At 33.5% G+C, this 23,517-nt stretch overlaps 1 protein-coding gene and 1 pseudogene across 1 annotated transcript; one reads left to right on the forward strand and one right to left on the reverse strand.

Annotated features, from left to right (window-relative positions):
* Positions 1–1,593: 1,593 nt before the first annotated feature.
* LOC144840350 (cilia- and flagella-associated protein 65-like) lies at positions 1,594–23,400 on the forward strand. The gene is made up of 36 exons (XM_078696142.1): positions 1,594–1,692; positions 2,142–2,343; positions 2,773–2,911; positions 3,400–3,530; positions 4,182–4,381; positions 4,726–4,871; positions 5,595–5,708; positions 6,042–6,150; positions 6,709–6,824; positions 7,207–7,356; positions 7,702–7,830; positions 8,296–8,454; positions 8,758–8,979; positions 9,608–9,661; positions 9,749–9,886; positions 10,016–10,119; positions 10,725–10,917; positions 11,092–11,262; positions 11,602–11,687; positions 12,111–12,177; positions 13,256–13,421; positions 14,021–14,309; positions 14,485–14,682; positions 15,127–15,211; positions 15,833–15,991; positions 16,141–16,329; positions 16,793–16,906; positions 17,082–17,240; positions 17,611–17,754; positions 17,946–18,062; positions 18,514–18,624; positions 19,322–19,602; positions 20,945–21,061; positions 21,806–21,992; positions 22,289–22,443; positions 22,945–23,400. Exons 2-36 carry the CDS (start codon positions 2,174–2,176, stop codon positions 23,204–23,206), a joined length of 5,331 nt encoding a protein of 1,776 aa, XP_078552268.1. The 5' UTR covers positions 1,594–1,692; positions 2,142–2,173; the 3' UTR covers positions 23,207–23,400.
* Positions 12,999–13,116, reverse strand: LOC144854965 (5S ribosomal RNA; annotated as a pseudogene).
* Positions 23,401–23,517: the final 117 nt, after the last annotated feature.

Raw genomic sequence — 23,517 nt, forward strand, 5'->3', positions numbered from 1 at the left:
AAGGTTGTGGAAACTTCATTGGATTTCTCTGTTACAGGTTTTTCAATTGTTCTGCAACATCTACAATATAAGACTTCCATGTAAAAGCTGGTACATCTATCAAGTATAACGTGTCAGCTATGGCCAGATTGGCTAAATACACGTTAATAGCCGTCCACATGTACCTTTTATTCACTATCACAATAATCGTCATTACGTTACCAATAATTCCTATGATAATAATTATAGGCATCACGATCACAATCATAACTCTTTCAAAAGGTGTATACATTAATGAGGCTAAATAGGCGTCCCACCAATCGGCGTAACTTGAGTTTTCGGCCGATGTTATTGCGTTGTCGTCACCGTATGCGTTACCAATGGTCGACGACATTTCAATAGAGAACTACTGTAAATGAAACAAACAATAATTGGTTATTAAGAACGTTAGTTTAATTAAGGAAGAGTAAGGCACATGAAAGTAGGTGTACCACGGAAAAAAATGTGCTTAACACCTGACGTGAAATGTACGGTTGGTTCCGGTACCCTGCAGTACATAAGGTGCAAAATCAAGACTTGAATCCACAATCTTCACATTGAAATCGAATAATATGAAAGACGGAGACTAAAGCACGGTTTTTTGCCATGTGGACTATGATGGAGTCCGAGAACAATAACAATCTACGAACTGTTTGGTGTAACAAATAAAGGGTTCATCAAATGTGTGGTCATAGACCCTACCTGAAAAAAACCCGAAATTATTTAATATTTAGAAGTCTTCGTAAAACTAGCTATAGGCGTCTGTCCGAATCGAATAGGTATTTGTTCTGTCAACTTAGTATACATTACACTACGTTATTATTGTACAATATTGATTAATAGAAGTTGATTGACACAAATCTTATAAATTAAAATTTTAATTGTCTCACAGAACAAATTATGTTTCGTAAAAAATCAATGTCCCGAGCAATCAAATATTAGCGTGTGTCAAATTTTAACTCATGATGAGCACTACTCAAACGGTTGTCAACTCAACGATTTCGTTAAATTTAAATTAATCCATACACGTCAGAACAAGGTAACTGCAGTTCATCCATATAGCAGGCGTACACATGTAAATTTGCTCGCTGAAAGAGAGAATATTAGAAAATTGACATGGTTGAAACCAGGGAAGAATAATTCCTGATACCAGTAAAAGATACAGAACTTCTCCAGATACAAGACAAGGCCTACGAGTTCACTAATAAAATAAATAAAAAAAAAACATTGAGGACCGACATAATTAAAAAAAAAAAAACATTTTTTGGTAACGGCTAGAATGTCATCTTGTTCTTATACCTTTTCTTGATATTGTTATTGAAGTAATTTTTTGACAAATACCAACGAGGAAGATAACATTACTGAATATTTTGGATCTTAAATCCATAGAGATTATATTAGTACTTACTTAGTCTACGTTTATTCATTATTCCTTTGATTAATAATACTGTATTCATTTGTATTTGCAATATAATATATTATCAAAGATAGTTACACTATCTTTGATATTATTGCATATTTTATTGATATATTTTGGTCGTAGAGGGCGCATCTTAGCAACCGTGCACACAGAGTACACAAAACACAAAGACAACACACGATAATAACAAAATGTAGGCTAGTGGAAGTTTATTTTTAATTAAAAAACGAACCCTGTAATTTTACAAGTTATTGGTATGTTCCATAGTTTTGACATGAATTTGGTCTAGACCTAATAAGTTAGCTAGGCTAAGCCCTATTAGCTAGGCCTAGCTAGGCTAGACTAGGCCTAGCCTACCCTTGGCCCTGCTGGGCTGGGTGGGCTAACTAAAGGATTGAAGGGAGAGAGCTAGCCTCTAGCCTAGCTAGGCAGCAGCCTAAAGGGATATTCAGGCTAGAGTAGGCCCTATTCTTACAGAGTGAGACACACAGCAAAGCAGATGTCTGAGGTATAAAAAAAGTGGAGTTGGGGAGAAATCTGGGTATAGGCCTAGGCCGGCCTTAGGGGCGTAATATTAATAAGATATGGTAGGCCTATGGCTATGGTATTTTTTATTAATTTAATAATTAATAATAGGCTAGGCCTAGGCCCTATTAATATTAAGCCTGTATTTTATCATTATGTTTTTATTAATATATTATAGCCTATTTAAAGCTCAAACGTTTAACAATCGACATGCCGTCACTAAATATTACCAAGAAAAATCAACGAAATAGGACAATATCAAAGTATGGAATTGAGGTTGTCAATAATTTGACATGGAGAGGCTGGGAACCTGGAGGTGAATACACCAAACATATTGTGCTTAAAAACGTGCTGGTGAAAACGCAGAAGATCAAATATAGGTAATAACCCTAGTCTTTTTCATACTTTATCAATCAGTCAACTCAGTTCCCATGTATTCACAAAAGTAATTTTATAGTTATTTATTTTTGCTTTTATTTCTATTTGAAAACAGAAATCTGAATTTGATTGCTTTACATTACAAAAACACATTATTATAAATATGTATACAGGTAAAAACTAAAACTTAGTTTGACCAATCACAGTCAATTACCACTAGGCCTATACAGTGTTTTTTTTATTTAATTAACTAAATACCAAAATTCCATCAATTTGTAGTTTTCATGCAGAATAAATCTATGCATAAGCTGACCAATTAAAACAAAATTTATTCAGATTTCAATTAAATATAATTTAAAAAGATGTAATACAAAGGTAAATTTACCACAAAATTAACTTATATTATTTATTTTTTTTTTATATTTTTCCAGTGTCCCAAATTCAAGATTTTTCTCTACGCTTTACCCTGAGACTATTGTTCTTAGTGCTGGAACACAGTTTAGTTTGCCAGTGACGTTCAGACCTCTCGATAAAATACAATATGATGATAAATTAGTATTCAATACCTCCGTAAGTACATTGCTTTTTTATGATTATTTATTTTTTATTTTGTTCAAATTTCAGGCACAAAAACATATAAAACAAAACAGCGGCGCAGTACCTTGAGGATTGCCATGAGTGCAAAGCACTACCAAATTGGCTCTCCATATACTGCACTTGAACATACAGAAGTGAAACAATAGAAATACAAAGATATAAAAAATTGAACAGTTCCTTTATCAACAATTACTAAAAAACACCCCTAATAGTGAACTTTAAATTTGTGATGACCTGCTGTAAGACCTACTATACATTGGCCTAAAAAATGTATTAAACTCTGTCTACACTATCAAACTAGTTTGACAAAAAAGTGTGATGTGCCTAAATATGCTAGTGATATGACATCATCATGTCCATATACTGTATGGGCACATCACATTTTTTTGTTAGTTTGATAGTAGACAAAGCTTTACAATTATTCCAATATACTTATTCACTGCCCTCCATTTTGTTTGTAGGATGGTGTATTTGAAGTTAATTTATCAGCAGTCTTGCCCAAACATGACTTGTCTTTACCGAACGAACTCAATTTTGGAATGTGTGCAGCATCTGATAATGTTCAGTTAACTTTTGAAGTTTTCAACAAAAGGTAGCCTAGAAATGTATTCTATTTTCAATGCATTTAATATAGTACTCAGTACTACAGAAATTACATTCACTGGCAGTGTACAAGATATATTAAGAACAAGAAAATAATGATAATAATAATAATAACCTGGATTTATATAGCGCCTAATGTTGTGAAACCTCTAAGCACTGAAAATTATTACCCCAGTCATTTTTTGGATCAAACACATATGGAAACATACTCCCATAATGCAGCTAGTAATCAGCGCAACGTTGTGTCCTGATCTAACCACGTTCCCATTTATACACCTGGATGGAGAGAGGCAAACATAAGTAAAGTATCTTGCCTAAGCATACAAGCATTGCGGCAAAAGTTGGATTCGAACCTCGATCTCCAATCAGTAGTCGAACGTCCAACACACGGCGCCACACGCCCTTAAATAAAACTTTCTGGGAAAACTATTGTTTTGTGATACTCTCTAGGTTCAGAATCTAATTTCATACCCATGTCATAGTTATTTGTATGTTACCTTCATACAAACAAAAACATATTTGGCTAGCTTTTATTTATGATGTGTTTTAGTGTGTACTACACGAAAGCATATAGTCTTGTATGTCTGTGTACATACTACTACTGTATAATGGAAAAAATAAATCCTGTTTTGTTTTGTAGTGAACTTCCAACAAAGTTTGTGTGGGCTGTAAGTGAACCATTTGTTATCCAGCCACCAGAGGGCTCCCTTCAACCCAAGTCTAAATGCCAATTGGTTGCAACATTTAAACCAACTTCTGCTTACGTTCATGAGGGGGTTGCTGAAATTCACTATGGCAACAACTTCACATGCTGTAAACAACTTAAACTCGAGGGCATAGGTGAGTTTTTTTAATTAATGAAAGTTGTTGTATTGTTAAAATAATTAATACTATAAACTGTTTATAAGAGCCTCAATATTCCATTTTTTACTTCCTTTTTTACTTCATCCATGTCTCTTTGCATCTTCTTTCTTCACCACATCCATTCACCTTTTCTTTTTCAACCCACACTGTTCTCCACATGCAAACCATTTCACTTCACTCTGTGATCCCTCACATTTGAACAGCATGTAATTTTTTACCCACAGTATTTTTATCTGTGCTATTTCCAACTCTACCTCTGTTGCAACCCAAATCATTACCATTATCTTGATCTGGTTGTAATTTCTACTTTGCTTTTACAGGTAAATATCCGCATTTACTGGTTTGTGGATCAGGTGACAAACCAAATGCCATCACCAACCCAGGGATGGAAAGCATCATAAAGTTTGGAGACGTTGCGATTGGGAAGACTTATGAGAAGATGATAGAACTGCATAATTTATCACCAGTAAGTCAATATTTTCTTCATTTCACTTCTCAGATTTGTGTCTTTGGATGCTTTTCGTTTCATTTATTTATTCATGGTCAAACACAGTAAAATATTTACATGGTTTGAAATTATTTTTGTTTGTTTGAAGTTAAAAATTCACACAAAAATATAAAAATCAGTTAAAAAGGTTAAAATTTTGTAAAATACAAATAAAACACATCATTTAAAATACAGATAAAATACATAGTTTAAAATACAAAATACAAACAAGATTGGTGTGTGTAAGGGTATAGCATAAAATAATCAACATTTCAGGTTTCATGGAATTGCCTCATTGCAGTAGGGAGAAACGAGTTTCTCATTCTATTGGTTTTCTATCTTGGGTACACTAAATGCTTGAATGTGCACCACCTCAAAAATGGTCCACAAGAAATTAAATCTTCAGTGAACTAAAGAATACTTAATAACGATCAACACAGTTTGTTTATAAATATACATATATACACCTTTTAGAAACTTTTTCATCAGGTACTTCTCTTGATTCGTGATTTATTAGTCTGTGTAACATTTAATGTATACAATCGCTTGAGAAAAAAAACCCATTTATTATGAAATTTAGTCAAATTAGTAATCTGTATCAAATAAGAATGGACTGTTTTCATTTATTACATCATATTTAAGTATTTATCATTAATTTTGAAGATTTTTTACAAATAGATTATGATAAATTTATTTTGTAAGGTTAAAGCGCCGTTCACAATAAACCATCCAACAGCATCTTCAAGAATGGATACAGTGTTCACCTGCAAAGAGACAAGAGGCATTGTACCTGCAATGGGCATCAGTAAAATACCAGTAAGTCATTGACATATAGCTATGTTGCCTAGTCGCGTGCTCTCAGAAAAAAATGAACTTTCAAAAAGTAATGTACTTTAAAACTTTCCTGTACATCAAAACAGTTCAAAAAGTACAGAAAAGCGATAAAACGCATAGTGATACCGGACCGACAGACAGACCGACCGACATAGTGAACTATTGAGTCCACGCAACTAAAACATGTCTGGGGCCACAAGAAAGTTAGTAAGTTTCCTGTTTTCTTGTCCTTCCTGATAGTCATTGAGAGTTGCCTGTATTGTGCTATTTGCATACAACTTTTTCATACCTGTTTATGGTGGTTTTCTTTTTCAGATATCATACATACCACAGACTGTTGGCTCTGAGAGTGTAGATTATGTACATGTTCGAGCTATTGGAAATGTAACTAAAACAGTGGTCAAGCTGGTTGGTAAATGCAAAGGTATGTCTACAGAAACACTCCTTGATGGCTTCAGGTTTGGTTGTCAGGAAAGCTACATTTACCAATGAGCCTAGCGCTCTAAAGCTTTGTCTACTCTATCAAACTTTATGTGACAACAAATTTGATATGCCCATATGATGATGTCATATCACTATCATGTTTATGCATATCACTACCATTTGGGCACATCATACTATTTTGTCAAACTAGTTTGATAGTGTAAACTTAAGAGTAATTGAGAGTTATATGGTGTAATGGTAAGGAATATTATTGATAAGGTGTGAAAGGCATGAGTTCGAGACCAGTCTGTGCCATATTGGTTGTAACTTTAGGCAAGATGTTATACTCATCATTCAGATATGATATAAAGCCATTGGTACTGTACTGCGCCCTCTGAGAAACAAGTATTGTACTGAAGAGATCATCCAGTATAAAGAAGAAATAAATCAAATTAATTCAAACTTGCTTACTCCTCAATGAACACAGTGTGTTGTATACTATTAAATGCTTTGTTATTTCAGAAATATGTTTCTTAATCTCATTTAACTATATTTTTAGGCCCAGAAATCAGTCTAGGATCAAACATTGTAAATTTTAGTCGCGTTGAGGCTGGTACACTAACCACAAGAACACTAGACATCGTCAACACATCTGACGTTCTTGGTGCATTTCAGGTAAACACTGTAACTTTGCAAAAGCTGTTTTTAGTTTTATTTTGCAAATTCCTTACCTGGTTCCAGTTTTTGTAATTTCATTTTTGTAACTGTCTGCATTATCAAAATCGAAGCTTATGTTGACTAAATTATAAAGAATAATAAAAATGTGAAATTGAAGAAGTATATTAGGCTCTTGTATTGCAGCATCATTAAAAAGTAAAATATTACATTTATTTTATAAAATGCATTCAAGAACTGACATAACCAGTAAGGATGATTGCCAACCACAAAAGTTGAAAATTACATTATCTGTATTTGCTTTTTATTGTTAATGTTACTGTATACCAATGCCATTTATAAATACTATTACCTCTTTTCCTTTGTCGTTTTCCACTTTCAGTTTATAGTTGATGGTGAAGAAAGCGTGTTTAAATTCAGCGTAGAATGTGGTACAATGAATGGTAACACGACTACAACAGTAGTTGTCCAGTTCACTCCTGTGCACCCTATCAACTACTACAGGAGGGTCACATGTATTGTGCAGAATCAGGTAAGTAATTGTTTAGATTGCAACTCTAATTAATTGTAACTTTAAGAAAAGGCAAAAATATGTTGACCGTTTCCATAACAGGCTTCTACTAAATAATCTTTCCACTCCATATGCCATTCTGACAAAATTGATGATTCAAAAGTGACTATTTTCTAAAGCTCTGTCTACACTATCAAACTTTATGTAAAAAAAATGTGATGTGCCCATATATGGACATATCACTACCATATTTTGGGAACATCCAACTAATTTGTGTAGACAGATTTTTAGAACCTAACTTGAATCTAAACATTGGCATTACAAGAACAAAACTAGCATTGTAACAAACAATATTTTTTATTTCAGGAGCCACTTTTTGTTGATTTGATTGGTACGTGTCATACAGAGCTTGGTAAACCACCTGTTCTGGAACCAAAGCACATTGATCGCTACAGAATCCATGAGGCTAGGGGATTCTCTATGTTTCCACCAGAGGTAGGAACTTCTATACTAAACTATGTTTACACTATCAAACTTGTGACAAAAAAATGTGATGTGCCCATATATGGACATGATGATTTCATATCACCACCATATTTGGGAATATCACTACCATATATGGGCATATCTTTTTTTTTTTTCAAACTAGTTTGATAGTGTAGTGTGTGTCAACATATCCTTGGTCTTTTCACCAGTGGCATACCAGAGGCCTAAGGCCCATGGTTTAGGAAACCTAAGTGGCCCTCCAAGTTCTAGCGCTGGAGGCCTCGGGCGTTTTTAGCCTTTTGGTATATTTTAATGCCTTTTTTCCCTCTGAGCACTTCTCCATAAGCCCCGGGGCCCCAGGGTTTAGCCAGTGAGTGCTCATAGCCATTACGCCACTGCTTTTCACTCGTGTATCTTTCCCAAATATCAAATTAACATTCTCAAAATAAATGAAAGTATATTTTTATTTCTTAGCACTTGAATGAGATGTTGAAAGCTGGCAAGTTGCAGTTGGACAGCGATGGTTACCTAACGATGCCACAAGCTGAATCTTTTGAAAACTGCCTCAAACCACCATCAGAGCAGACACCTATGACAGAGTTTTTTAATGATGGATATTGTATAAAAGACAAGGTAACAAAATGCAAATGCTAAATATTTTCAGTATCATAGGCAAATTCCATGATACAACATCACATGTGTTTCACATGTGACACTAAACTAACCGTTTGTATAACCTTCCATGGTACAGGCATCACATGTGATACATATGAGAGTTTGTATTATATTATGGAATTTGCCTGATAGTGGACAACTATTGTGATGTGGAGATACTGAGATTCAAAAGTCCCTATTGTGGCTGAAAAATATTTGTATGAGAAGGAAAAAAATATAAATATTACCTTATATAATTTAATCAATTATATTTTGTTCTAGGCCTACCCTCTGCATGTCAGCATAGATACCAACCAAGTGGACTTTGGCTGCTGCACCGAATTGGATCACATAGGATTCAAGACTCTAAATGTGACCAATAACACTAAAGGAAAAGTGACTATTGTGTGGATGGGTAGTCCAGATAACACCTTCTCTGTGTCACCTGTGACGTGTGACATCCCACCACTTAAAATGACCTCTTTCAGAGTCAGCTTCAAACCAGTAAATATATTTTTTATAACAAACTAATTGTTCATATGAATGAAATAGTCTCACAGCAGCCATGCAATACATTGTAAAGAATAAATATACAGTAGTAACCTTACACCTTTTAGTTTTCTCAATCCTTTCCTTATTTGAATAGTTGAATATCAATTTACAGGCATAGAGAAACTCTAAATTACACAGTGACCTACTGGAAATTAATTAATCTATAAACAGTGAAGATTAGTAAATTTGTGATCATGGAAAAACTTCCCCCAACCTATATTTGAACTCGGAATCTTCTGCTTCAGACCTTCTACTATAAAGCTCTGTCTACACTGTCAAACTAGTTTGACAAAAAAAGGTGTGATGTGCCCAAATATGGTAGTGATATGCCCAAATATGGTAGTGATATGACATCATGTCCATATATGGCACATCACATTTTTTTGTCATATAAAATTTGATATAGCTTTCGACCACTGGAGTTGTCTTGGTATGGTTAGATAGTGACTCTTTTAACACCCTCAGAACTCTCAATTTTACACACATGCAACAAATATCTTGTAATATGTTAAAATGTTAATTAAATATTAATAGATAAAGGAAATTAATGCAATTCCATCTTTTCATCTTCTCTTTGTAGAATGCTCCTAATCAATTTTATGGGGCAGAACTAGAAGGATATGCCTTCTATAAGGTGAGTTTTAAAGTTAAAAAATTCCTGTTTTGTATATTCCGTGTTGTTATTTAATCATATTACAGCCTTTCAAATTAATTATTATAGAGTATGCGTGACTATCGCTTGGTACAAGATGAAACATTCTGCCCCCCATGGTGCATGACGGTTAACGCAATTGGACAAACATTTCAGCATGGACAGCAAACATTCATGCCACGCCTCAGCTTTGATAAAAAGGAATTGGTAATACACTTGTATTTAAATTGTTTTGTTGATTTCTGTTTGTCTCCCTCAAGTTCCAATAATATTTAGTAGCTTACATTCACACTCCCTACAATTATTTACCAGTAACATTGTGTATCTGTTTTTCAGGTTTTTCCTGCTGTTGATGTTAATGGATCTGTTTACAAAACAGTTCTTATGACAAACTCTGAAACATCACCAATACGCTATGAGTTTGACAGTGATCCTTCTGGGTAAATTGAATTATTAGTCATAATAACACACCTGCCTGTGTCCTTACTATTTGATTGGTTAATTTTATATCACGTGCCGTTCAATATTAGTTCTACTGAATGGTAAAAGATCTATTCAATTGTTCTATTTAATGTTCTATTTCACAGCAGCTTTTTTAAAAATTGTGAAAATGTTGTGCAATTCAAGGTTTGTGACTGTTGCGTGTTTCAAAACAAACCTGTAGTATGAATCATATAACTAACAGCCAAAATCGGAGTGTTTTAATATTGTCTTTATGTCGATATAGATTTTGCAGTACACCATGTTTATTAATTATGAATAGAACTGTTGAAATTCCATATCGCAAACTTTATATCAACATATTCATTTTGACATGAAACCTTTTTTTCAACTCATGACAATATTTTCTCTATTCAACTCATCAAAACATTCCTTATTTGTATATTAGTGATATTAATTCATAAAAAATATATTCACACTTATAATTTGAATACAATTTTGATTCTGTTCTTCATTTAAAAAAGAAATGTAAACAGTACGAGGAATTGTTCTTAGGTTGTTAATGTTATTAATTATTATGTTATTAATAATTTTTCTTCCAAAGGTCATTTATCGTGAAACCAAGTAAGGGTTTGTTACGGGGTAAACATCAGTTGTTTGTGGTTCGTATGAATCCAAAAGAGTCTAAAATATTAAAGCATACGCTTAATTGTTCCATCAATGACGATTCAAAACATACTAAGCATCTTCCAGTTAGCGGATCTTCAGAGCTGCCTCAAATTTTGCTTGATAACCAAGTAAGTTTGACAAAAAAAGTGGTACAGTATGTGCCTAAATATGGTAGTGATACACTCAAATATGGTAGTGCTAAGACATTATCATGTCCATATATGGGCACATAAAGTTTGATAGTGTAGACTGAGCTTTAGAACTGATAATTTATAGCATATGATATTATGATCCTTTTATAGGGCACACTTTTCTTCAAACCAACATGTATTGGGACGTCATCAAAAAGAATGTACAACGTTAGAAATATTTCCCGGATACCCCTACAGTTTGAATGGAAGATTCCTCCTGACGACACAAGCTTTGTATCTGTGTTTCCAACACATGGCACCATTATGCCCAATGAAATTCAGGTACGTAATTTATATTGTTTTCAATTTTTCAACTATTTAAACTCATGAAAATACCATTGTACTGTATATTACTATATTACAACACACTGAAAGTTTATTTTTTTTATTTAGGACACTTTAGCTTTAGAATGGTGGCACTCACAAAAACTGTGGTGCACTAAAAAAATAATCAACAATATAAACATTAAAAATATGTACGGTATAAAAATAAAATGTATCCCCATTTGATTAGTTGCTTCATAGTATATCTTTGAACTCATGACATTTAATATTTATCTATTTAACTGAGAAACAGTCATTATTTGTATTATATTGACCACAAGTATTGGTTCCTTATAGACACATGAATGGACGTTCACTCCAAAGCAACATCAAAAATATGTGTTGAAGCCTTACATGTTGGTAACAGATAGCAAGCACAGTGGGTAAGTATAGTTATACACTGAGACTGAAAATTATCTATTTTGTAACTTTAACCAAAAGTCAAAATATGTTGAGATTTTCATTTTTTTTCACAGGCTTCTACTAAATAACCTTTCCTCTCCATATGCCATTCTGACAAAATTGATGATTCAAAAGGGATTATTTTCTGCCTACACTATTAAACTTTATGTGACAAAAAAATGATGATGTCATATCACTACCATATTTGGGCGTATTGCTACCATATTTGGTCACACATTTTTGTCACATAAATTTTGATAGTGTAGACAGAGCTTAAGTCTTAACAGCTCATAACTTGTAATAGTGGCTAACTAACCTTTAATTCACTCAATAATTAATTATTAGTTGATTAACAAAATAAAATGATTGACAGTAATATAAGTTTGTTTCATTTTGTCTTGTAGGGATCAGAAGAAAATTAAAAAGTTCAGCTTAAGAGTGATAGGAGAAGGTTCAGCTGGAGAAATTAAGGTAATACATTTAAGACAGGAAAAATAATAATAATAGTTCATTCTTATATAGCGCATATAAGCTAGCGCATATAAGCAAGCTCTCTTGCGCTGAACATTATTACCCCGGTCAATTTTTTGGATAAAACACATGGAAACATACTCCCATAATGCAGCTAGTAATCAGCGCAAAATTTTGTCTTGATCTAACCGGGTACCCATTTATACACCTGGGTGGAGAGAGGCAAACGTAAGTAAAGTATCTTGCCTAAGGATACAAGCAATGCGGCGAGAGTTGGATTCGAACCTCGGTCTCACGATCAGTAGTCCAACGTCCAACACCCTGCGCCACACGCCCTCACTATAAGTAAAGATGTTGATGATAATGCTGCATAATAGTGATAAAAAGAATAACGACAAGGAAGGTGAAGATATAGATTAATAATGCTAATGATAAATTGTTGAGATGATTTTTGGTCGAGACAATCAGATTATTTTTGTAATGATTATACAGTAGAACCCTGAATAGGGATTAGCTGTGATATTAAAATCTATATTCCGCGTCATACGTTTCACATGAAAATGTTATTTTATTTTTAAAAATTTTATTCAATCGAAACCAACAGCAATAATTACCGCCACTAACAGGTTTGATACAAACAAAGCCAGGACTGTTTAAATCACCTTGATTGGTCCTAACATTGATCAAGGGCTTCTCTCGTCCAGTGCCCACCTTGACCAGAGGAAAGGCATAAGCCAATACGTCTGAGGCAGATACTAGATGCAGGGGCTGCCATAAGAGTCAGCAGTGCGGATTTCAAATGCCTAAAGGGACCCCAGCTCCATATACAGCACCCGATATTCCCAGATGGTCTCCCATTCAAGCTTTAACCTGGCCCAACCTTGCTTAACTTCGGTAATCTGACGAGAACCGGTGTTTCAACGTGGTAAAGCCGTATATGTTCTCTTAATAGCTTTGTCTTCCGAATAGGAAACGGCTTGTCTTCCATAGGGGTGGCAGACAAACTTACATTGACATTAAAGTAAATGATGAATACCTTTTTCAGTTATAATTTATTTAAAATTATCTCTTTCATTAGGCTGAAAAAGAACATATTAACTTGTCCGACATTGTAGTAGGCACTGCCGTCACCACTGGCATGACACTTGTAAATTTAGGTGATTGTGGGCTACATTACAGACTTCTAGTTGAGCAGAATCTTGATGGTTCAAACTGGGATGAAACCATGGCTGATGACCAACCAGGTATGATCTGATGGACATTTCTTTTGGGGTGGCCATGTACTTGTAACCTCAAACATATTCTTAATAATGTTTTCACTTCGTATAGTGTATTATGTGTGGCCTGTGTCTAGTAAAGCCAAATACAGTATTCTTACCGTGGAGCCCAAATTTGGAACGAAATTGATGTCAACGAAGAACTTTGTGGCGAGTGCAGATATAGGCAGTCAGCCTTCTTTCTGGAATAGTGTTGTTTCTTCTAATATTCTAAAAAATGCTCTTTCCCTAATATAAACAATTTCAAAAGATTAATTTCTTCTTAATTTAAGCCTGTTTTGTTGTAGTGAGTTTTATAATTGTTTAGCATTTCTGTTTTAATTTTATTTGCTTTAACTTTAAATCTATTAATCCATTAATATACATTTATATACTTTTTTATTTTTTCTCCTTTCAATGTATAATTTTGTTGTTCATCAGTTTGTTAATTGTGATACTGTAGTTGTATTTCTTTCATACGGCCTCATGGAAGAACACATTTTACTGTGAACGAGCCTTCGTTTTAAATAAAGATTTTATTATTATTATTATATTATGTCAACCATACTCCATCTTAATTCTTCCAGCTGTAGAACTTAACATCACTCAGGACATCTTACCTGCGAGATCAGAACGCAAGATCTTTGCGACAGTAAGACCTGTACGGCGAGTTGATTACACGTTCCGTGTCTACTACCAAATACTGATGCCAGATGGAATCGAGGCTGGAGTTCCGATTGAAAATGAAAAGTTATTGTTATGCGAACTGACAACCACCGGTGTTTATCCAAGCTTAGCGATTACAGATGCCAGATGCTCTGGCAGTGCGAGTGGAGTCAGTAAAGCACGATTGTGGAGCCTACTGTCTCTGGATAAGTTAGTCGTCATTTAGATTTAATTTTTAAAAAAAGGAGTTATTTCATTATATTCATTTTTCTTCATCACTGTCTGAAAATAATTTGGGTTATTTTTATACATTGCCATCTCAATTTGAAGAATTTCACAGATACTGTATTTATCTAAAACACAAAATTTGAAACTTTGTTTACAGTTTGAATGTTTGTCTTGACTCTGATCCCAGTCCAGAAGAACTTATGTACTCGCGTATAACACGCCACAGTACCAGAAGACGAATACCAGTACACACAAGATCTATATTGGACTTTAACTTTGGTGCAGCTCCTTTAAGATCTGAACCGTGTCTTTTACATCTGATGGTTGAGAATACTGGCACTGTGCCAACTGAGTGGTAATTATGATATTGATTATGCTGGTGGTGAACCTTCTATGGACAATATTAATTAGGGAGGGGATTATTACAGTAGTTAATACCTTTTAATAATTGTTGTAAAAGCAATTGTAATATAAATATCTAGGGGAATATTTTGAGGAAGCTGAGGAGTTGTCTGTAACTTCTTCCATTTAGAAGCAAACTTCATATTTGAAGGCTACTGCTCCACTGGCTATACAGTAGCTGTTGCAAAATAAAAGTGCAAAATAACTTGATTTAGTTGAGCCAGTCTCCAGTAAGGTCTTGTCGACGCGGCGCCCTCACTACTTACGCTAGTTACTAAATAGATTTATAAAACCACAATGGTTTCAGTCTTTGAATTTGAGACTTTTACAATTCTTCCAAAGTTTAATATTTCTATTTTTTGGAGATGATAAGTTAATTTGTATTTATTTATTTTAGGGCTTTACTGTTTCCAAGTGACTTACAGTTGGAGCTAGAATACTGGGCAGAGACGGGAGAATTTGATTCCGATGAGCTTCACGAGGTAAATTACATTTTTATTTTATAAAATCTGTTCATATGCAGTACTATTCTGGATTTATTCAAGAAGAACTCATACTCCCATATTCAACTCATATTATATTACTGTTGGAACATTTGCTATATTATAGAATCCAATGGAAATACATTACATGAGACATTTTATAATACAGTAGAACCCCTATTAAAGGATCTTTCACACCTGTTCCGGTCCGGCGAATCGAACATTAATGTTTCGTTTCCACGCGGCTATGTGCCAATCGATATGTGCGTATCCGCGTGAAAACGAAACATTGACATTCGATTTTCCGGCGCCGGAACGGAACAGGTGTGAAAGACCCTTAAGGGAGACATTAAGGGACCGAACAAAGTGTGCTGTAGTGTTAAAACTCACTTAATTTGTTTCATAGGAAAGTGTCCTCTGAATAGAATTGTCCCCAATGTGGGGTTCTACTCTAATTGTTAAAAGATGTTATTGCCTCTGATTTTGTTTTCATCCACTTTTGTCTGTCCTTATCCTTCGAGATATCTTTTTACTTATTGTTAATAAAGAAAATTTGAGATAATAGGTTCCTTTATTTGTTAAATGTTCCGCTTGATAAAACTTTTGACTTCATTTTTACAGATGAGAATAATGGACAATAAGTTATTTGATGTCCAGCCAAGAAAAGGGCATCTTGATCCAGGCCAATCTGACACGATAACATTAACATACAACCATGAATTTGCAGGGACTGACCGTTTACCAGTCCTCTTCAAGGTTATGAGAGGACGTGAAATTTTGGTAAAACTGAAACTTTTAACAAATTCTGTTGTATTTCAAGCCAGTATGTATGCAGCATATTGTCTAATGTTCAATCGTTAACCTTCACCATTTTTTTCTATATGAATAACTTTTAAGAATTAATTTAAATTTCTTTGTTCTTCCATCAGTTAAACTTCATTGGTGTTACTGTGGATCACTGTAAGCCATATGTACATTTCCCTGGCAACAAGCACATGTTCTCACCAGTACCTGTGGGTGGAGTAAACAACCCCAAACAAGTTTATGAATTGTACAATGGTGGTGCTGTTGAAGTTGCGTACCAGCTTGATTTGACCGCTCTAGATTATGTTCAAACAGTAAGTTTTTAATATACAGGTATCTTTCTCATATGTTTTAAATATAGTGTTAATTATGCATTATATATCTTAATGGTGATTTTAAGAGTGAATTAAACTCACTGCAGATCCGCTATCACATGTTACATGAGGTGAGCAGACAACTATCTTAAAGTCTCATCCAAAGGAGAGTAAAACACTTTTTTACAGTCTTTATTGTTATTGCAACAATATCATGAGTAAAACAACCAAGATGTTGACAAGCCATTAAAAGAATGTGCTTTGTCCAGTATCTTCTAAAGTTCTGTCTACACTATCAAACTTTATGTGACAAAAAATGTGATGTGCTCTTATATAGATATGATGAGGTCACTACCATATTTGGACACATCACTCTTTTTTTGACAAACCAGTTTGATAGTCTAGACAGAGCTTAAAGTATGAAATGTATGGAAAGTAAATGCTCTTATCGTTCTATTTTCAGGAAAACTTTAACCACAGAGTATTTGAATGCCTGAACCCCACTGGTTGGATACAACCTGGACAAACTGCCAATGTCCAGTGGATCTTCTCACCACTTGAGGCTAAAACATACATGGTAAGATAAGATATGACTTGTATTCATGTTCTACTCTACTACAGACAGTGATTACTTCACTACCAATGAAAGTCATGACAGACTAAAAGATTTCTCACAATTACATAAAAAATATCATTTTGAGGAGAGTGCACATGAGCCATGTCTGTTTTTGAAGTATTTTTACCTAACACAGGTTGATGTTCCTGTTCACATAACCGGAGGAGACACAGCATTGATAACATTCACAGGAGTTGGGTATGATGCACGTGTGATGGGAGACACCATGCGTCTATCTGACCAAACTCAACTGACAGGTGTTCCACCAATTCAGAGTGTTCCAATTCCGGGCCAGGTAAGATTAATGTTTAAACATTTCATTTACTGGTGACAAAATAAAACCTAATGCTCTGTCTGGGCCTCATTCTGCACACTAACAAACTCTGCATTACATTTATCAATCTACAATGAATGGAGGAGTGGGCAGAAAACAACAAATTTGAATGTAATTATGTACATATGTAAACGGAGAGCGGGGTGGGTAGAGAAAAATAATCTTAAGCTCTTTATGTGACAAGAAAATGTGATGTGCCCATATATGGACACAATGATGTCATATCACTACCATATTTGGGTACATCACACTTTTTGGTCAAACTAGTTTGATAGTGTAGACAGAGCTTAAGAAGTGTTTATCATTTATTTTTATTGCAATTTTTTTCCAGCTGTTGTACCTTAGTGAGGAGCGTATTTCTCTTGGAAACTTGGCCCTCTTTAGCCAGGCACGAAAACCAGTATATCTGACAAATAGGTCACAGGAGCATTCAGTGACCTTTGAATGGTATGTGACCAGTAAAGCGCATAGTCAGGTCAGTATTTTCTTCAATATTTTACACAGTTTTAAGCCGTAAGCTTTTATTTCAACCCAACACCAACGTTGAAATGACCTTTGGGCATTTTTAGCTTTATGTCATCAAATTTCATTTGCCAGTTATTACATTTTAAAAATCAAACTATATCAAATCAAATTATATAATGTATAACCTTTAACCTCTTGCAGATGATTGACATCCAACCAGTGAGTGGTAGACTTGCACCAGGTCAGAGCACTGTCTGTAAAGTGAACTTTATTGCAAAAGAGGAGCCTTGCTTCTATGATTTGGACTTGGTGTGTGAGGTAGGATTCTATGTTGCTGAATATGAGCTCTGATTCACACTTATTTCGGGACACTCCCAATCTGGGGACACCTATTTATGTGAAAGAACGAAAAAAAAAAATCATGTTGTAACGCTATGACCAACCTCTATTCGAGGGATACCTCTATTAAAGTCACACTTTCCCATGAAATAAATAAGTGACAATATATTTTTTAACTCTACAGGCACCTATTTAGAGGTTACCCGTAATATGTGGTTCTGCTGTATTTTTAGTTAGGAATTTTCAAAACCCCTTTTTGTTATAGTAGAGAAAACCGCATATTGTACAATGTCAACTTCGACTAAAATAACATTTCAATTTGCTGATCTTTTTGTTTCATTGTTATTTCTGTATCAAGGACTATTATTTCTGTTTAGATTTAGTAATTGATTTAATTTGTAAAATTAATAATTATTTTATATTTTTGCAGGTTACTGATATGACTGTTATGGATAACTATTTAGAAGAGCTGAATAAGTGGGAAACGGAACTACATCGACAAAAATATGAATTCTCAATAACAGAAAAAGACTTTAATGGGGTCCGTACCATGTTTAATTGTTAAATGTTATGCTATTTCTGTTTATATAAAATAATTAATTTGTTCTTTAGCCCATTACCAATTTCTCAAATTTAATCAATGTCTTTATAGATGGAAACATGTTCACATTAAAAACATCCACACAGAATACGCTACATACATTGTATTTTATGTATAAAACATTAGTTATTCATATAACATGTACATACAGTAAGTCAATTTAGATGGTAATTTTATAATAATACCATCATGTGCACTTTTGTGTTATCTGTAATATTATTTTGGAATAATTAATGATAATTATGAATTATTCTGATTTTGGCAATCGATGTAGGTTACATAACTTACTTGAAACTTGAAAAAAATTTGACCCACAGTCAGTTATGCTTCGAAGCCCAGAATGGTAAAGTCCTTATTTGACCAATACTTGTCCAATTTTCCTTCAAAATCGATTACAGATGTTGCGTTTAGTCATATGGCAATGTGTTCCAGTGACCCAGTTAAGTTTTATTTTATTTATTTAATTTTGAAGGAACATGGTTGTGCCGTAGTAAGTTTTTAAACAAAAGCTTTAAAGTTATTTTCTTACATTATCATTGCAATGAAATTTTATTTTACTAGGACATTTTATTTTTTAAATTTCTATGTATAGTTTTTTTCATCTATTTAATAAATGAATACATTTATGTTTCACCAGCATGTTCCAAACAAACGTTTGTGTGAAGTGATTAAAGATGCTCAAAGGGTTCCATCTCCCGAGTACAAGAAATACCATACACTACCTCCAATAAGAGATAGAGATACAGTCACTGACCAACACGATGCAGAAGGAGACGATGAACTGGTCAGTTCACTATGGCCAAAACCTGACCCACCGGAACCGTTCTTGCTGCATTTAGGAGTCACTGCAAGGACCCATTCGATTGCAGAATTTCAGACTAACTTTCCAAGCGATGTTGAGAAATGTTTTATTGATAAGTAAGTGAACATTTTTTTCAGATATTGATGATGTCCCTAAGGCGTGGTTCCCACTAGCGACGCAGCGTAATGCAACACAATGACGTATTGACGCAAAGTGCTGTTTCGCTTAATCACAAATGGGAACCGACGACGCAACAGTGCTGCAAAGATCAAAGTTTGATTTCACGCAAGCGGGACAAACACAATTGGAATGGCATTTTCTTACATTGCGTAGGTTGTGTTACGTTGTGTCGCTAGTGGGAACTAAGCTTTAGTGGCACATAGTAATGGCATCAGTGTTAAAAATTATATTAAAAACAAATTAAATGGAATGATTTAGAAAATAATTGTTAATATTATTCATCTTCATTTAAATTCATATAACATTTTTAATAATGAGTAGTTATTATTCAAGGTATGTTAATTTCATTCAACATTTTAACAAAACAACAAATCCTGTGGGTGAAATACTATGAGATAAAAACATCAAAAGTACATTTGGCAATCAACTATTAAATGAGTAAACTATTACTATTACTACAGAATCATACAATTATTTTGCATTTTTATGAAGACTACTATTATACAGTATACAACATTTTTTTAAATGAAACTAAATGATTTCATTTGTTAAATCATTTAGTTTCTGTATTATACTATTGTATGTTGGTCTGATCAACAAATACAATTGTGTTGTTTGTTTTAAAAAATGTAAAAATATTATTATTTTTCCTGATTAGCTAGACTGTATTATACTATTGTGTGTTGACCTGATCAACAAATACAATTGTGTTTGTTTTAGAAAATGTAAAACTATTATTATTTTTCACGATTAGCTAGACTTTTCTAATATTTAAACTAGATTAGTAAATTAGCATTTCCCTGTTGACAAACGCTTAAAATTAACGTATCTTAAGATATTAACATAATCTGTTGAAACAAATCTCATTTGCTCTAAATACAACCTGCATATGTATTTGTAAGCCACTGGTACAATAAATTGGATCATTGTATGTTAAACAACTATAATTAAATACTTAAAATATTCATTTATATTCGGGAGTATGGAATTTTAAATAATAATAATAATACAAAACAAAATAAAATAAAGGCTTTTATTTTGAATCCACATTTTCTGTAATCTATCTCATCTATCCTCGTTGTCCCATGTCTTTGATTTTTCCTTACTTTTTTTGTTTGTTTCTGTATGTTATTATTTACTACATTATTTATGAATTACATATTTGTATTAAAAAATAATAGTAATTATGAATAAAATAGATATAATGTATTTACAATTGAATTTTTCTTTAAATTTAATTAACCATTTTTATTTGATTTTATTCCCTGCCTACTACAGGAGTATGAGCAAAACTTTGAGTGCCAGCCCAGGACACCAGCAAGAAAATATTGAGTCACAGTACTGCAATGAGGAAGAAGGCAACACTGTCGGTCTCGTTGTCGCTAACATTATACGGTAACAGTTTAAAAATATTTTTCTTGTTTAAAGACTCCTGTTCATAGAATTCCCAACACAAGCGATCTGTGTACGATAGTAAAACTGCAGAACAATACAAGCAACAGTGAAAATATTAAATTGAAATGTTTATAGTAAAGCTAAAAAACTACATTTTGAAAACACCAAATTGTAATAATATAAAGTACGTATTTTATAACAATGGTAAGTGTACTTATTTGAAATGAAGTGTAATAACATTATTATTATTATTGTTTTTTTATTACCATTATAACAACTATTTATTTAAGGTGACATCAAATTGCAATATGTTTGGAAAGCATTATAATTCACTTTATTTATATTTGTTGTAATATTACCGGTATTATCTCATTAGCGCTTACCATATGGTAGACCTACAGTATATAACAGCAATAACCTGGACAAATGATACTAATATCAGTGTAAAGTGTTTTATCCATAACACATTTGAATAGTAATTATGTAATGAGTTGATGTGGTTTGATAAAGCAGTTAAACACTGGCTAGTTCATATACTTCTGGCTTTTAATTATACTCTTTGAAAATAAAAATTGACAAAAAACAAAAAAACTAGAGTTGAGAATGGAAACCATGTCAAAGTTTATTATGAGAAGAAAATATAAAATATTATTCATAAATTCTGGATATTATCCTTGAATATTTACAGCTATTGTAATTATAATCAGAACAGTTTAATTAATATTAATTAATACATTTTTATAGAGGCCTGCTTGAAGATCATGATTTCCATATGGCACTAAGTGAAGTTCCCAGGGAACCTATTCCGTATTTTAGCCAGTTCAGCGAACAGCCGGTAGCAGTATCTCGAATGGAACAAACATCTGCTGTACAGAGTACGGGTTCCCTTGGGAAAGAAGATGACCAGGATCAAGAGAGTATCATAAAAAATGTAAACAAAATAATTTATTTGCCATTATATTTTATTTGGTACTGATAAAATTATTATGAGTTTTTATCTTTCCAAAAACATGAAGCTGTCTTAAATAATGTTCCAACACTTTAGTATGCATTGTGAGATTTTTGTTGTAAACTTATAATAAGTGAAGAGTTTCACTTAAAAATGTTGAGAAGTGTGCTAGAAAGGGTTGGGAGGAAATACCTGAGAAGAAAAATCAAGTGAACAAAATTAAAAGTTGGCTGTATAGATTTTATGAGCTCACATTTACTTAATATTTTTAATTTTAGACTTCCGCTGCAATGTCTGTAAATTCTGGTTCTGCTGAAGAGTTAGCGCCCTCTGCAACCGGTGATCAACGATCTGTCTACTCCCATACAGATGAAGATTACGAACAAAGTTTGCAACAGGAGCAGAAGAGGATGCAAGAACAAACATTGAAAAGGTTTTAGTAAACTGTCTCTTTATATTCAATAATCTGGATTCTAGTCAGTGATTCCACTTAATATTGGTAAAACAAATTTTGGCACATGTTGCGTTTTATACATTTGATACTTTAGAGCTGGAATCACTAGTTACAAATCAAAATGTTAGATTGCTTTGGTTTTACTTTACAAGTGCCAACAAACAACGGGACATTGAGCCTTGCCAAGATAGAAACTAACAGTCCTTTGATCTTATGTCTGGCTGCGTCAAATACCAACAGTGTACTATGTACATATTCTCTGCAGCGTGCGTTGTCTGTTAAGGGGTGTGGAATTGATCGTGTCGCAGCCACAGATAAACCCTTTGATCTCCTGAGCTCATTATCCTGTTGTTAGATTGCCATGGTAATACTAACAACATAAAAAAGACATTAATGAGAGACTTGGGGTAGTTGGTATAATGTTTAGTTCATTATGTCTATTTCGTAAACAAACATTTAATGTGTTTATTTTCTTTGTAGATTGCCAGAATTTGGAAACTTCTTGGAGTCCATCTTTGAGAATTCAATATTTAATATTGTCTCCGAGGCATTCCAGGGCAGTGTGAACCTAACGGCTAGGCCACGAATCATAGCGCTACCCCCTACTTCAAGCCCAGCCCCAAGACTAGGCTCAGCAGGGTCAACTGATAGTAGGCGGCCAGGATCAGCTGGTAAAACATCCGTTGGAGGATCTCTTCCAAACCCTGTAATTGTTAGAACTTCTAGTGCTGGGTCAGCATAGGTTTTGACTTTAACAAAATAATCTAGGTACTTAATAAAGGTTTTTTTCCTATTGAGTGTTATCCATTTTTAAATGCAATTATTTGTATACTATATACCTTGAATATCTTTAGTTTAAAAAATGTTAAATATATTTTCTATTTTTTGTCTGCACTAACTATAATATATTTGAATAAAAATATAATTTAATAATAATTACGTTAAGATGATATTTATTTAAACAACATAGTAAAAATTGGGATTATTTGAACCTTGAATTTGACATTCAGTACAAACATACAAATACAATGCATTAGTTGTAGTGGCACAGTT

Source organism: Antedon bifida, chromosome 1 (assembly GCF_963402885.1).
Source record: "Antedon bifida chromosome 1, ecAntBifi1.1, whole genome shotgun sequence".
Lineage (NCBI taxonomy): Eukaryota > Metazoa > Echinodermata > Crinoidea > Comatulida > Antedonidae > Antedon > Antedon bifida.